Consider the following 16,623-nt stretch of genomic DNA (forward strand, 5'->3'; position numbering starts at 1 on the left):
AGCACTTTACCTCATGCTCTGTGTGGTGAGGAGGAGGTACATGTAGAGCACTTTACCTCATGCTCTGTGTGGTGAGGAGGTACATGTAGAGCACTTTACCTCATGCTCTGTGTGGTGAGGAGGTACATGTAGAGCACTTTACCTCATGCTCTGTGTGGTGAGGAGGTACATGTAGAGCACTTTACCTCATGCTCTGTGTGGTGAGGAGGAGGTACATGTAGAGCACTTTACCTCATGCTCTGTGTGGTGAGGAGGAGGTACATGTAGAGCACTTTACCTCATGCTCTGTGTGGTGAGGAGGAGGTACATGTAGAGCACTTTACCTCATGCTCTGTGTGGTGAGGAGGAGGTACATGTAGAGCACTTTACCTCATGCTCTGTGTGGTGAGGAGGTACATGTAGAGCACTTTACCTCATGCTCTGTGTGGTGAGGAGGAGGTACATGTAGAGCACTTTACCTCATGCTCTGTGTGGTGAGGAGGTACATGTAGAGCACTTTACCTCATGCTCTGTGTGGTGAGGAGGTACATGTAGAGCACTTTACCTCATGCTCTGTGTGGTGAGGAGGTACATGTAGAGCACTTTACCTCATGCTCTGTGTGGTGAGGAGGAGGTACATGTAGAGCACTTTACCTCATGCTCTGCGGGGTGAGGAAGATGAATTGTCTGTAGCGCTGGCTAGCAGCCACCTTCAACATCATGTCCATGGAGATCCGCCGGTTCACCATGTCCTGGTGGAGAAACAACCACAACCACAATCAGAAAGTAGTTTAAACACATACAGGGAACTAGATTTTGTCGTTTTTGGCGCGACGTTAACGGACAGACAATTTATTTTTTATCCACTTTTTCTCCCATTTTCTATTTTTCTCCCATCCCAATTTTTCGTATCATCTAATTCAACCCTCCCCTGTCTCGAACGCTGTTTCTTGCCTCCCACAAGCCGGCTGCAATGTGGACTAAGTCATACAGCACGAGTCCCCTCCGATACTCGAGGTAACAGCAGTCGCATCTTTTCACCTGCGCAGCTCGATCTCTCAGCGTCGGGGGTCTGCGCTTTGGAGGGGCGCCGCCCCCATCGCTTCCTGATTCTACTGCGCATGCGCACCAACCGACCTGTAGGAGTCGCTGTCCACAACGCCCGATCCCCACCCATCAGTTTCCCACCCCCTAATACGGCCAATGTGTATCAGTACGGACGACCAGCTAAACTGAAAGCAATGTGGAGCGCTGGGCTCGAACAGGCGAACACATCGTCTCCAGTATTCGTGGTGAGCGCCTTGCCCACTGCACCACGTAGCCGCCCTACGGACAGACAATTACGGTGGAATGAAAAAAAAGGTAGAATAAAATTAAATGAAATTTTTAAGCTCAATTAAAATAGAAGAACAATAGAATTTAATAGATTTGTAAAATAGGCCATGGCTGTACAATTGTGCACGGTGTTGTCAAGTATATAATATACACTAATTAGAACACAAATAACAATACAGTGGGATGGAATATTTAGCAGGGCTGTCCAATTGAGCAGTAATGTGCAAAATGTATTAACAGTGAAGTATGAAGAGTGTGTATATAAATATATAGTCCAATAAGGGTGTGTTCATGTAACACGGGGGGCAGTGTGTGTGTGTGTGTCTGTGGGGGGGGGAGATCAACACCACGCATGAGCCGTTTCACCATAAATAATAACCTGTGACTGAACGGACAGTGATCTCATCAAAGATGTCTTCACCTGGGTCTGATGACATTGACCCTCCTGGTGCTAATGACAACCAATCACACACTAGAGCGAACGTAAGCCAAGAAACATCACAGCTAGGGATGTCCGATATTATCGGCCTACCGATATTGGCATTAAAATGTAATATCGGAAATGATCAGTATTCAAAATCTTTTGAAATTCTTATTTTATTTATTGTGAAAAGTATGCATAATGTTGTGTTAATTCCACGACAAGAGATATGTAATGTTAATTACCTGAAATTATTACGTTTTTTGGGGGGGGAAACTCTGCATATATCGGTATCGGTTGATATCGGTATCGGACATTAAGAGTTGGACAATATCGGTATATCGGTAAAAAAGCCAATATCGAACATCCCTAATTACAGTTAATGCTAACTAATGCTATCAAAGACATTACCAATAGGATTGGCATCGTTGCCTTTTTCATTCATTGGATGATCCGATTCCAGACGATTGATATATTTTACGAGGTAACCACGGCAGCCCCGACTGTAAGGTAACCACGGCAGCAGCCCTCACTGTAAGGTAACCAGCCCTGACTGTAAGGTAACCACGGCAGCCCTGACTGTAAAGTAACCACGGCAGCCCTGACTGTAAGGTAACCACGGCAGCCCTGACTGTAAGGTAACCACGGCAGCCCTGACTGTAAGGTAACCACGGCAGCCCTGACTGTAAGGTAACCAGCCCTGACTGTAAGGTAACCAGCCCTGACTGTAAGGTAACCAGCCCCGACTGTAAGGTAACCAGCCCTGACTGTAAGGTAACCACGGCAGCCCTGACTGTAAGGTAACCAGCCCTGACTGTAAGGTAACCAGCCCTGACTGTAAGGTAACCAGCCCCGACTGTAAGGTAACCAGCCCTGACTGTAAGGTAACCGCGGCAGCCCTGACTGTAAGGTAACCAGCCCTGACTGTAAGGTAACCACGGCAGCCCTGACTGTAAAGTAACCACGGCAGCCCTGACTGTAAGGTAACCACGGCAGCCCTGACTGTAAGGTAACCACGGCAGCCCTGACTGTAAGGTAACCACGGCAGCCCTGACTGTAAGGTAACCAGCCCTGACTGTAAGGTAACCAGCCCTGACTGTAAGGTAACCAGCCCCGACTGTAAGGTAACCAGCCCTGACTGTAAGGTAACCACGGCAGCCCTGACTGTAAGGTAACCAGCCCTGACTGTAAGGTAACCAGCCCTGACTGTAAGGTAACCAGCCCCGACTGTAAGGTAACCAGCCCTGACTGTAAGGTAACCGCGGCAGCCCTGACTGTAAGGTAACCAGCCCTGACTGTAAGGTAACCAGCCCTGACTGTAAGGTAACCACGGCAGCCCTGACTGTAAGGTAACCACGGCAGCCCCGACTGTAAGGTAACCAGCCCTGACTGTAAGGTAACCGCGGCAGCCCTGACTGTAAGGTAACCAGCCCTGACTGTAAGGTAACCAGCCCTGACTGTAAGGTAACCACGGCAGCCCCGACTGTAAGGTAACCAGCCCTGACTGTAAGGTAACCGCGGCAGCCCTGACTGTAAGGTAACCACGGCAGCCCCGACTGTAAGGTAACCACGGCAGCAGCCCTGACTGTAAGGTAACCAGCCCTGACTGTAAGGTAACCACGGCAGCCCCGACTGTAAGGTAACCACGGCAGCAGCCCTGACTGTAAGGTAACCAGCCCCGACTGTAAGGTAACCGCGGCAGCCCTGACTGTAAGGTAACCAGCCCTGACTGTAAGGTAACCACGGCAGCCCCGACTGTAAGGTAACCACGGCAGCAGCCCTGACTGTAAGGTAACCAGCCCTGACTGTAAGGTAACCAGCCCTGACTGTAAGGTAACCACGGCAGCCCCGACTGTAAGGTAACCACGGCAGCCCTGACTGTAAGGTAACCAGCCCTGACTGTAAGGTAACCGCGGCAGCCCTGACTGTAAGGTAACCACGGCAGCCCCGACTGTAAGGTAACCGCGGCAGCCCTGACTGTAAGGTAACCGCGGCAGCCCTGACTGTAAGGTAACCAGCCCTGACTGTAAGGTAACCACGGCAGCCCTGACTGTAAGGTAACCACGGCAGCCCTGACTGTAAGGTAACCAGCCCTGACTGTAAGGTAACCACGGCAGCCCTGACTGTAAGGTAACCACGGCAGCCCTGACTGTAAGGTAACCGCGGCAGCCCTGACTGTAAGGTAACCACGGCAGCCCTGACTGTAAGGTAACCGCGGCAGCCCTGACTGTAAGGTAACCAGCCCCGACTGTAAGGTAACCGCGGCAGCCCTGACTGTAAGGTAACCAGCCCTGACTGTAAGGTAACCACGGCAGCCCTGACTGTAAGGTAACCGCGGCAGCCCCGACTGTAAGGTAACCGCGGCAGCCCCGACTGTAAGGTAACCAGCCCTGACTGTAAGGTAACCAGCCCTGACTGTAAGGTAACCAGCCCCGACTGTAAGGTAACCAGCCCTGACTGTAAGGTAACCAGCCCTGACTGTAAGGTAACCAGCCCTGACTGTAAGGTAACCAGCCCTGACTGTAAGGTAACCAGCCCCGACTGTAAGGTAACCGCGGCAGCCCTGACTGTAAGGTAACCAGCCCCGACTGTAAGGTAACCACGGCAGCCCCGACTGTAAGGTAACCAGCCCCGACTGTAAGGTAACCGCGGCAGCCCTGACTGTAAGGTAACCAGCCCTGACTGTAAGGTAACCGCGGCAGCCCTGACTGTAAGGTAACCGTGGCAGCCCCGACTGTAAGGTAACCACGGCAGCCCTGACTGTAAGGTAACCAGCCCTGACTGTAAGGTAACCACGGCAGCCCTGACTGTAAGGTAACCACGGCAGCCCTGACTGTAAGGTAACCAGCCCCGACTGTAAGGTAACCACGGCAGCCCTGACTGTAAGGTAACCAGCCCTGACTGTAAGGTAACCACGGCAGCCCCGACTGTAAGGTAACCAGCCCTGACTGTAAGGTAACCACGGCAGCCCTGACTGTAAGGTAACCAGCCCTGACTGTAAGGTAACCACGGCAGCCCTGACTGTAAGGTAACCGCGGCAGCCCTGACTGTAAGGTAACCAGCCCTGACTGTAAGGTAACCACGGCAGCCCCGACTGTAAGGTAACCACGGCAGCCCTGACTGTAAGGTAACCAGCCCTGACTGTAAGGTAACCAGCCCTGACTGTAAGGTAACCACGGCAGCCCCGACTGTAAGGTAACCACGGCAGCCCTGACTGTAAGGTAACCGCGGCAGCCCTGACTGTAAGGTAACCGCGGCAGCCCTGACTGTAAGGTAACCAGCCCTGACTGTAAGGTAACCACGGCAGCCCTGACTGTAAGGTAACCACGGCAGCCCTGACTGTAAGGTAACCGCGGCAGCCCCGACTGTAAGGTAACCAGCCCTGACTGTAAGGTAACCAGCCCTGACTGTAAGGTAACCACGGCAGCCCTGACTGTAAGGTAACCACGGCAGCCCTGACTGTAAGGTAACCAGCCCTGACTGTAAGGTAACCGCGGCAGCCCTGACTGTAAGGTAACCAGCCCTGACTGTAAGGTAACCAGCCCTGACTGTAAGGTAACCGCGGCAGCCCTGACTGTAAGGTAACCACGGCAGCCCTGACTGTAAGGTAACCGCGGCAGCCCTGACTGTAAGGTAACCACGGCAGCCCTGACTGTAAGGTAACCAGCCCTGACTGTAAGGTAACCGCGGCAGCCCTGACTGTAAGGTAACCGCGGCAGCCCTGACTGTAAGGTAACCGCGGCAGCCCTGACTGTAAGGTAACCAGCCCTGACTGTAAGGTAACCACGGCAGCCCTGACTGTAAGGTAACCAGCCCTGACTGTAAGGTAACCAGCCCTGACTGTAAGGTAACCGCGGCAGCCCTGACTGTAAGGTAACCAGCCCTGACTGTAAGGTAACCAGCCCTGACTGTAAGGTAACCACGGCAGCCCTGACTGTAAGGTAACCAGCCCTGACTGTAAGGTAACCAGCCCTGACTGTAAGGTAACCACGGCAGCCCCGACTGTAAGGTAACCGCGGCAGCCCCGACTGTAAGGTAACCAGCCCTGACTGTAAGGTAACCAGCCCTGACTGTAAGGTAACCAGCCCTGACTGTAAGGTAACCGCGGCAGCCCTGACTGTAAGGTAACCGCGGCAGCCCCGACTGTAAGGTAACCAGCCCTGACTGTAAGGTAACCACGGCAGCCCCGACTGTAAGGTAACCGCGGCAGCCCTGACTGTAAGGTAACCGCGGCAGCCCCGACTGTAAGGTAACCAGCCCTGACTGTAAGGTAACCACGGCAGCCCCGACTGTAAGGTAACCGCGGCAGCCCTGACTGTAAGGTAACCAGCCCCGACTGTAAGGTAACCAGCCCCGACTGTAAGGTAACCGCGGCAGCCCTGACTGTAAGGCACCAGACATGTTACCATGTAGACGTCGAACTCGTCCAGGCAGCGGAAAGGAGCCTCAGCGATGGCCCAGAGAGAGAGGACGAAGCAGACGGTGGAGAAGGAACGCTCTCCACCTGACAGGTAGCGCATGTCACTCAGGCCAGCCTTGTCCCTTGACCTGGCTGCACCTGGGGGGGGGGGGGGGGGAGGGAGAGGGAGAGAGAGAGAGAGAGAGATGGGGAGAGAGAGAGAGGAGAGAGAGAGAGAGAGAGAGAGAGAGAGAGAGAGAGAGAGAGAGAGAGAGAGAGAGAGAGAGAGAGAGAGAGAGAGAGAGAGAGGGAGAGAGAGAGAGAGAGAGAGAGAGAGAGAGAGAGAGAGAGAGAGAGAGAGAGAGAGAGAGAGAGAGAGAGAGAGAGAGAGAGAGAGAGAGAGAGTGAGTGAGTGAGTGAGTGAGTGAGTGAGTGAGTGAGTGAGTGAGTGAGTGAGTGAGTGAGTGAGTGAGTGAGGGAGGGAGGGAGGGAGGGAGAGGGAGAGGGAGAGGGAGAGGGAGAGGGAGAGGGAGAGGGAGAGATAGAAGAAAGAGGGTGATGGAGTGAGTGAGAGACAGAGTGAGAGGGTGAGAGCAAGAGAAGAAAGATGGTGAGGGAGTGAGTGAGAGACCGAGTGAGAGGGTGAGAGCAAGAGAAGAAAGAGGGTGAGGGAGAGTGAGTGAGAGAGAGAGGACAATGGAGACAGAGAGGTGAGGGAGAGACAGAGGGTGAGAGCAAGAGAAGAAAGAGGGTGAGGGAGGGAGGGAGAGCAAGAAGAGTGGGTGAGAGCAAGAGAAGAGAGAGGGTGAGAGAGAGCAAGAGAAGAGAGGATGAGGGAGAGAGAGGAAGAGAAGACAGGGTGAGGGAGCAAGAGTGAGAAGAGAGAAAGGGTGAGAGAGGACGGGAGAGGCCGAAAGTGGGTGAGGGAGAGAGAGAGGGAGGGTGATAGAGAAGGTAAAGGAGGGTGAGGAAGAGACAGAATGGTGAACTCTTGACAATAATTATTTGTATTTTCCTCTTTTCAGGCTTTTTAACTTGATTAATGATTGGAGGTGGGCTTTAGACCATGATTAATGATTGGAGGCGGGCTTTAACCATGATTAATGATTGGAGGTGGGCTTTAGACCATGATTAATGATTGGAGGTGGGCTTTAGACCATGATTAATGATTGGAGGTGGGCTTTAGACCATGATTAAATGATTGGAGGAGAGATTTAGACCACTTAAAACAGGGACACTGTGTCATAGATGTGAAGCATTCTGGTATAGATTGAAGTTACACGCCCTAGGTGAACGACAGGCTGAGCCCTCTCTTTCTCTCCTCCAAATCACCAAATAGTCATAAATGAACAGGGTTAGCATTATCTTTCCACAAGAAATTGTGAAGTCATTCTTTCCATGAGCTTCACAGTAGAGGATGACATCTTTTTGGGATTCCCACGGGATGGGAGTCAATTTCACTTTGAATCCCGTGATTGGGCAGGACCGGGAGTAAAAGTCAACAGGAGCAGAATGGAGTGGGAACTATGACAACTAAATCAACAGGATCTGGACGGGAGTGATACATCGGTGCATCACTAATGTAAATGTTTGGTGGTTTTATATTTAACTAAGGCAGACATCAGGGCTGTACAGCGTGCTATGAAAAAATTGGTCTGTGCCATGATTGAATTTACTGCACTAGCACCCGTGCGATAGGCATTCGGTTCATATCGATACTCTTATTTTGAAAATCCTGTGGCCGGTCTCATTTCCTCCCAAGCGCAGCTCCGGCAGCCCAACAACAACAGCGTTCTATGTTATGCATTTTGCGACCAGGAAATAAGTCCCTGCCTGTTTTTACCCGCAACGCTTCCAATGATATCTTACATGCTTTGCATCCTCACCAAAACTCCAAAACTAACTAGTTAGCTGCTACCGGTAACTAAACTAAGCTAACCCGGCTCAGAGGCAGATAAAACAGTGAGGAAAGGGAGGGGGCGGGGGAGCCTCAGCCTCTCTCTGTCCCTCTCTCTACCTCAATGATTGTAAGTAGGTGAGGTCAAAGGAGTTTGATAGTATTTACTGAGGATGGCCAGATAATGTTGATATTTAAACATAACAAATATAATACATAATAAATGTATACATGATCATGCAACATAAAAAAAAGGAACGGTTTGGGAGAGGGAGGTAGGGAGGGGTTTTAGGTTGTGTGTTGTGAGTTCCAAAAAATTCAACTGAGTTATTTCAAGCTTAAAGCTCAATATATCAAAACGTGGCACTTTACAGTGAGCAGGAGGTCTATTTGTATTAAAACAATAGATTGTTTTTCATTTAAATGTCTGGAAGAGCTCAATTTATTTCTTTCAAATTATATTTTCATTACCTTTTTTGAGTTGATCTAAATGTTACCGATTGTGTTAAATGGGCTTATGATATCGTCTCATATCGATTGCAGGCACCTGCATCGTATCGTGGCAGACTTTGTGATATCAGCAAATATCGTATCGTTGTCCAAAGAATCGATATCATATCGTATCGTATCGTGATGAAACTGGTGATTCCCACCCCTAGTAGAGACCATACACCAACACCAAATCCCATAATTCCTTACGCGTAACGTGTCTGGCTGTGTGACGTCAACTTTTCAGCATGAAAAATAACACAAATACAATAGGCACATTTGTGACTGTTACAAATATAACACGTTTTATACTTGTGCTACAAGATTTTGGCCTGTGCTACAAAACTATCAACCTCTGTAGCACCAGTGCTATGTGCAAAAAAAGTTTATGTACAGCCCTACAGACATGATGTGACCCATGTACTGCATATTTTATACCGAGGACGAAAAACGGAGCAGGATTGGTAAACGGGAGTGGGATTGGAGTGGGATTCTATAAAAGTTTGGCTCGGGATTGGGACGGGATTTGGATCAGTCCTCTGTGGGAGTGGGATTTTTTTCGAAACTCTCATTTGGGATTGGGATGGGATTATTTCTGTGGGAGTGGGAAGGAGCGGGAGTCAAAATCCACTCACATGTCAGCCTCTACTTCACAGTGAGGACTGACATTGACGTCAACCTAATGCCTGCGGTAGCCACTAGGGGGCAGAGCGGCTAAGTGTGAGTGAACAAATGAGTGACTGAATGAGTTAGTGACATTGCCGGTCCTCGAGGCGCCTGGCAACTTAGCCCTTTAATACACTCCGCTGCTCGGCTGTATTTTATTATATTTTACTGTCTATTCTATTTGCATAACTATTGCATTATTTTATGTGTGTTATATATTATGTGTGACGATCAAGCCTTAAACAAGGAGGCCTATTGGGACATTCTATCATGTCTTACCCTGACTTTGTCTATTTAGCTAATTTTATGCCTCTTTTTTTACTGCTGTGAAGCTGCAGCAATTCTTCTTTTTTTATCCACTTTTTCCTATTTTTTCTCCAATCCCAATTTCGCTGTGCCAATTCTCCTCTCCAGTCTTGAACGTTGCTCGCATATGCCCCCCACTGGCCGGTTGTAGGAAGGATAGAAGCCTTGCATCACGTGTCCCCTCTGGCACACGAGGAGGCAGCCTGTCACATCTTTTCACCTGCCAGCGCGGACTCTCATTGGCGAGGTGTAACGTGTGGAAGGCTCACACTACCCCCGCTATTTCCTGTCTCTGCTGTGCAGGCGTCCCCCAACCGACCTGTAGGAGTCGCTGTCCACAACGTCCAGATTACCACCCATCGACTTCCACCCGCTAACTCAGCCAATCGAGTTAGTATGACGGCCGGCCAAAGCCAGAGGCAATGCCGACACCCGGATTCGAGACCGGAGTCTCTTGCATTGGTGACGAGCGCAATCTCCGCTGCGCCATCCAGCCGCCATAAGCTGCAGCAATTCTTGTATGAAAGGTGCTATACAAATAAAGTTTATTATTAAAAATTATTTATACCGGGCGGCTAGGTGGTCGCCACCAACGCAGGAGATGCTGGGTTCGAGCCCAGCTCTCGGCGTTGCTACCAGCTTGGCTGGTCGTTCATACTAATACAATTGGCAGTATTAGGGGGTGGGAAGCTGGTGGGTGGGGATCGGACGTTGTGGACAGCGACTCCTACAGGTCGGTTGGTGCGCCTGCGCAGTAGAATCAGGAAGCGACGAGGGCGGCGTGTCCCTCCCACGCAGACCCTCGCCGCTGAGAGATCGCGCTGTGCAGGTGAAAAGATGCGACGGCTGCCTCCTCGAGTACCGGAGGGGACACGTGATGCAAGGCTTTGTCCACATTGCAGCAGGCCTGTGGGAGGCATGGTCTAACAACGTTCGAGACAGGGGAGGGTAGAATTGGACAATACGAAATTGGGGACGGGAGAAAAATAGAAAAATGGGGAGAAAAAGTAGATAAAACATTTTTTTAAATAAATGATTTATACCAAAGTCTATTAACACTTTCAGAGCCGGCCGTGTTTTCCTTTTTACCCCCTTGAATGCCCAGCAACCACTTCAATGTTAATGTTAATATCGCCTAATCTATGTTTTAAATTATGGCTATGTGTCTAATCTGCCCGTCGCATTATCAATGACCCATTTCCAGTCAACATTGTCGAAGCGGATTGTTTTTTTATCGGTTCATTTCCGTTTGATAGCATTTTGAAAAGCCTTCGTTTTCAAGAAGAAAAAAAAAGAATCCCTGATAAACGCTGATGTACTGTAATATTCTAGAACGTTGTCATTGTTCGGCCTATTTATGAATAGTTTTCAAATAAACGCTAGATTATCGATAGTATATGTGTACGTATGCACGCAGGTGCCGCAAGCTGTAAATCGATTCTCTTATTTCCTGATCGCTCTTACAGTCAAACAGCCATATCACATTATAGGGGGAAAGCGTATATCTCCGTGAAAAAAGGTCTGATTATCCTAAGACTGCTAAAATAGATTCCTTACCTGAGATCAGATGGTATCCAAATGGATTATTCCAATTCCTGATCGACCATTCCAAAAATCGATCCTTTTATTGATCCCACGCGTATACTGTAAAACAGCGTATACACGCTGTGCTGAGGGTCCAGCATGAAGCTGATCGGCCCCGGTTACATGCGTGAGAAGTAAAATGTGGAGTATGGGTTTTTTTCCCCCATGCATTTTCATTGAGTCCAATCCAAAAGGGTGAATTACCATCTGGGAGACGATAGGGGTGCTTTTTTCACATCTGAGCGCCTGGGGTGGCTGATTTACCAACGGTAGACTCGGTTGATGAAATATGAATTCAGATCGCTAATGTAAAAAAAAAGAACGAGAAACCCGAGAATATTCGTTATGGGCATTCAAAGTGTTAAGCATGATCACGGAATCATCTCCTGATCCCCAGGTTGAGAGCCCCTGTGTTAGATATAAAGTTTAACACATTATTACATACATTATTACTTTATTAGACTCAAGAGGGATCTCTCTAATGCAGACCAATGTAAAGTAATGGACCTCACCAATACATGGTACCTGCTTATATTTACTTAAAGATCTGTACTGAAGACTTGGTATTGGTGCATCCTACTGCAGGGGTCCTACACATATCTCCCGTTAAATTCCCAAAAATGTCCATTACTTTTCCATAACTTCATACCAAATTCCCATTTGGTGGTGTAACGGACGAACTATGACGTCGTAAACATGTTATAAAAGCTTCACTGTGGCTTTGGGAATTGCTAGATGTGGGACTTGCGCATTATATGTTGTATTTTCTGAAGACGATTTAAAATGTCCATAACTTTTCTACACATTTATGGGTATTTCAGATTTTTTTTTTATATCCACTTTTTCTCCTCCTTTTTTCTGTATTTTTCTGCCATCCCAATTTAGTCGTTATGCCAATTCCGCCCCCCCCCCCCCCCCCACCCTTCCTGGTCATTGCGCGCATCTGCCCCCCACTTCCCAGTCTAGGGAGGGTTGAAGCCTTCACCAGGTGTGCTTGTTTTAAATCACGCTGCGGTCCAGTCGGGAGGAGTCCTTACGGTGATGGAGAGCGTTTCCTGCTTGTGGTCGAAGATCATGCTCCCGGAGAAGCCTCTCTGAGCCAACATGTCGTCAAAATAGTACTTGCAACGGACAGACAGAAACCTAGAGAGAGAGAGGGGGGGAGAGAGGGTGAGAGAGAGAGGGGGGAGAGAGAGAGATGGGAGAGAGAGGGAGATGGGGGGAGGGGGAGAGAGTGAGAGGGAGGGAGAGAAAGAGAAAGGGGGGAGAGAGAGGGGGGAGAGGAAGAGAGAGAAAGGGTGAGAGTGAGAGAGGGGAGAGCGAGAGGGGTGAGGGAGAGAGAGAGTGAGGGAGGGAAAAGGGGTAAGGGAGAGAGGGTGAGGGAGAGAGAAAGAACGAGGGAGAGAAAGAGGTGAGGAAGGGATAGAGTGAGAGAAAGAGGGAGAGAGGGGGAGAGAGAGAGGGTGAGGAAGGGAAAGAGAGGGGGAGGGAGAGGTTTGACTAGTGTAGGGAGTAGGGAAGGACAACCATGCAGCTCATTGGATGCTTTAACAGGGTATCTACAGGTTTCAACAAGTTACATTTAACATTTTTAAGACCTTTTTAAGACCACTTAGAGCCAAATATAATACTGAATGGTATAATTGACTATAGAAATATGAGAAAAATAAACGTATCACTGTTTGAGTATAACAGGTGTATTTGTGGTGGGGCCCGTTAGATATTGTGGTTGGCTGCCCGCCACAAATACATCTATGTACGTATGTGTGGGAAACACTGGTGTTCAAGGCACTGACGCGTGGACCACCACTTACCCCATTATGTAAGGGATAATGTATAGCTACGAGGTCATTGTCGCAAAATAATTGACCGACACAGAGTTTAAAATACAGAGGCGCAGCGCCGAGGTGTTTTAAACGTCAGTGAAGGTCAATTATTTTGCGACAATGATCGAGTATAGCTATACATTATCCCACTTATTACATGGCTAACTTACTAACAATATACCTAATTCAGTACACCATCGACAAGACGAGATCAAATGCAGACGCAGTTGTTCTGTGGCTCTGTCAGCCCAAATAAAGTGATTATTATTATCGGCAGTCGGCAGGTCTGTGGTCTGATTTCACTGATGACTGAGTGCAGCTGTGCATATGCTGAGCAGCACTGATACAGTGTGTAGTGGGCTTGATTGCGAACAGCTGCGCACAGCGGTCATTATTGCTTGGCAGAGGTCCGTTATCGTGTGATAACGGACCTCTGACGCGCGCTATTGACCAATCACAAGCAAGCATTTCGGCGATTGTGAAAACGCCATGTAATAATATTTTATAATAATAATAATAATTGTATTATTATTACTGAGGCCCTGTGTCTCTCTCCTCCACTTACTGAGCTCATTATAGGCCCTGTGTCTCTCTCCTCCACTTACTGAACTCATTATAGGCCCTGTGTCTCTCTCTCCTCCACTTACTGAGCTCATTATAGGCCCTGTGTCTCTCTCTCCTCCACTTACTGAGCTCATTATAGGCCCTGTGTCTCTCTCTCCTCCACTTACTGAGCTCATTATAGGCCCTGTGTCTCTCTCTCTCCACTTACTGAGCTCATTATAGGCCCTGTGTCTCTCTCTCCTCCACTTACTGAGCTCATTATAGGCCCTGTGTCTCTCTCTCCTCCACTTACTGAGCTCATTATAGGCCCTGTGTCTCTCTCTCCTCCACTTACTGAGCTCATTATAGGCCCTGTGTCTCTCTCTCTCCACTTACTGAGCTCATTATAGGCCTTGTGTCTCTCTCTCCTCCACTTACTGAGCTCATTATAGGCCCTGTGTCTCTCTCTCTCCACTTACTGAGCTCATTATAGGCCCTGTGTCTCTCTCTCCTCCACTTACTGAGCTCATTATAGGCCCTGTGTCTCTCTCTCCTCCACTTACTGAGCTCATTATAGGCCCTGTGTCTCTCTCTCCTCCACTTACTGAGCTCATTATAGGCCCTGTGTCTCTCTCTCTCCACTTACTGAGCTCATTATAGGCCCTGTGTCTCTCTCTCTCCACTTACTGAGCTCATTATAGGCCCTGTGTCTCTCTCTCTCCACTTACTGAGCTCATTATAGGCCCTGTGTCTCTCTCTCCTCCACTTACTGAGCTCATTATAGGCCCTGTGTCTCTCTCTCCTCCACTTACTGAGCTCATTATAGGCCCTGTGTCTCTCTCTCCTCCACTCACTGAGCTCATTATAGGCCCTGTGTCTCTCTCTCTCCACTTACTGAGCTCATTATAGGCCCTGTGTCTCTCTCTCTCCACTTACTGAGCTCATTATAGGCCCTGTGTCTCTCTCTCCTCCACTTACTGAGCTCATTATAGGCCCTGTGTCTCTCTCTCCACTTACTGAGGTCATTATAGGCCCTGTGTCTCTCTCTCCTCCACTTACTGAGCTCATTATAGGCCCTGTGTCTCTCTCTCTCCACTTACTGAGCTCATTATAGGCCCTGTGTCTCTCTCTCCTCCACTTACTGAGCTCATTATAGGCCCTGTGTCTCTCTCTCCTCCACTTACTGAGCTCATTATAGGCCCTGTGTCTCTCTCTCTCTCCACTTACTGAGCTCATTATAGGCCCTGTGTCTCTCTCTCTCTCCACTTACTGAGCTCATTATAGGCCCTGTGTCTCTCTCTCCTCCACTTACTGAGCTCATTATAGGCCCTGTGTCTCTCTCTCCTCCACTCACTGAGGTCATTATAGGCCCTGTGTCTCTCTCTCTCCACTTACTGAGCTCATTATAGGCCCTGTGTCTCTCTCTCCTCCACTTACTGAGCTCATTATAGGCCCTGTGTCTCTCTCTCCTCCACTTACTGAGCTCATTATAGGCCCTGTGTCTCTCTCTCTCCACTTACTGAGCTCATTATAGGCCCTGTGTCTCTCTCTCCTCCACTTACTGAGCTCATTATAGGCCCTGTGTCTCTCTCTCCTCCACTTACTGAGCTCATTATAGGCCCTGTGTCTCTCTCTCCTCCACTTACTGAGCTCATTATAGGCCCTGTGTCTCTCTCTCCTCCACTTACTGAGCTCATTATAGGCCCTGTGTCTCTCTCTCCTCCACTTACTGAGCTCATTATAGGCCCTGTGTCTCTCTCTCCTCCACTTACTGAGCTCATTATAGGCCCTGTGTCTCTCTCTCCTGCACTTACTGAGCTCATTATAGGCCCTGTGTCTCTCTCTCTCCACTTACTGAGCTCATTATAGGCCCTGTGTCTCTCTCTCCTCCACTTACTGAGCTCATTATAGGCCCTGTGTCTCTCTCTCCTCCACTTACTGAGCTCATTATAGGCCCTGTGTCTCTCTCTCCACTTACTGAGCTCATTATAGGCCCTGTGTCTCTCTCCTCCACTTACTGAGCTCATTATAGGCCCTGTGTCTCTCTCTCCACTTACTGAGCTCATTATAGGCCCTGTGTCTCTCTCCTCCACTTACTGAGCTCATTATAGGCCCTGTGTCTCTCTCTCCTCCACTTACTGAGCTCATTATAGGCCCTGTGTCTCTCTCCTCCACTTACTGAGCTCATTATAGGCCCTGTGTCTCTCTCTCCTCCACTTACTGAGCTCATTATAGGCCCTGTGTCTCTCTCTCCTCCACTTACTGAGCTCATTATAGGCCCTGTGTCTCTCTCTCCTCCACTCACTGAGCTCATTATAGGCCCTGTGTCTCTCTCTCTCTCCACTTACTGAGCTCATTATAGGCCCTGTGTCTCTCTCTCCTCCACTTACTGAGCTCATTATAGGCCCTGTGTCTCTCTCTCTCCACTTACTGAGCTCATTATAGGCCCTGTGTCTCTCTCTCCTCCACTTACTGAGCTCATTATAGGCCCTGTGTCTCTCTCTCCTCCACTTACTGAGCTCATTATAGGCCCTGTGTCTCTCTCTCCTCCACTTACTGAGCTCATTATAGGCCCTGTGTCTCTCTCTCTCCACTTACTGAGCTCATTATAGGCCCTGTGTCTCTCTCTCCTCCACTTACTGAGCTCATTATAGGCCCCGTGTCTCTCTCTCCTCCACTTACTGAGCTCATTATAGGCCCTGTGTCTCTCTCTCCTCCACTTACTGAGCTCATTATAGGCCCTGTGTCTCTCTCTCCTCCACTTACTGAGCTCATTATAGGCCCTGTGTCTCTCTCTCCACTTACTGAGCTCATTATAGGCCCTGTGTCTCTCTCTCCTCCACTTACTGAGCTCATTATAGGCCCTGTGTCTCTCTCTCCTCCACTTACTGAGCTCATTATAGGCCCTGTGTCTCTGTCTCCTCCACTTACTGAGCTCATTATAGGCCCTGTGTCTCTCTCTCCTCCACTTACTGAGCTCATTATAGGCCCTGTGTCTCTCTCTCCTCCACTTACTGAGCTCATTATAGGCCCTGTGTCTCTCTCTCCTCCACTTACTGAGCTCATTATAGGCCCTGTGTCTCTGTCTCCTCCACTTACTGAGCTCATTATAGGCCCTGTGTCTCTCTCTCCTCCACTTACTGAGCTCATTATAGGCCCTGTGTCTCTCTCCTCCACT

The 16,623-nt window shown here is 49.2% G+C and overlaps 1 protein-coding gene across 1 annotated transcript in view; it reads right to left on the minus strand.

The window, feature by feature from the left end:
• The window catches only part of LOC311246262 (structural maintenance of chromosomes protein 6-like), a gene marked incomplete at both ends in the record, with an annotated part of 159,261 nt that overhangs the window by 7,448 nt on the left and 135,190 nt on the right, over positions 1–16,623 (minus strand). The window contains 4 exon segments of the mRNA XM_084338477.1: positions 634–731; positions 6,142–6,281; positions 6,284–6,293; positions 12,114–12,219. Coding sequence (XP_084194603.1) covers positions 634–731; positions 6,142–6,281; positions 6,284–6,293; positions 12,114–12,219 — 354 coding nt within the window.

This window comes from Notolepis coatsorum, assembly GCF_963971535.1.
Source record: "Notolepis coatsorum genome assembly, contig: SUPER_1_unloc_1, whole genome shotgun sequence".
NCBI classification, from domain to species: domain Eukaryota; kingdom Metazoa; phylum Chordata; class Actinopteri; order Aulopiformes; family Paralepididae; genus Notolepis; species Notolepis coatsorum.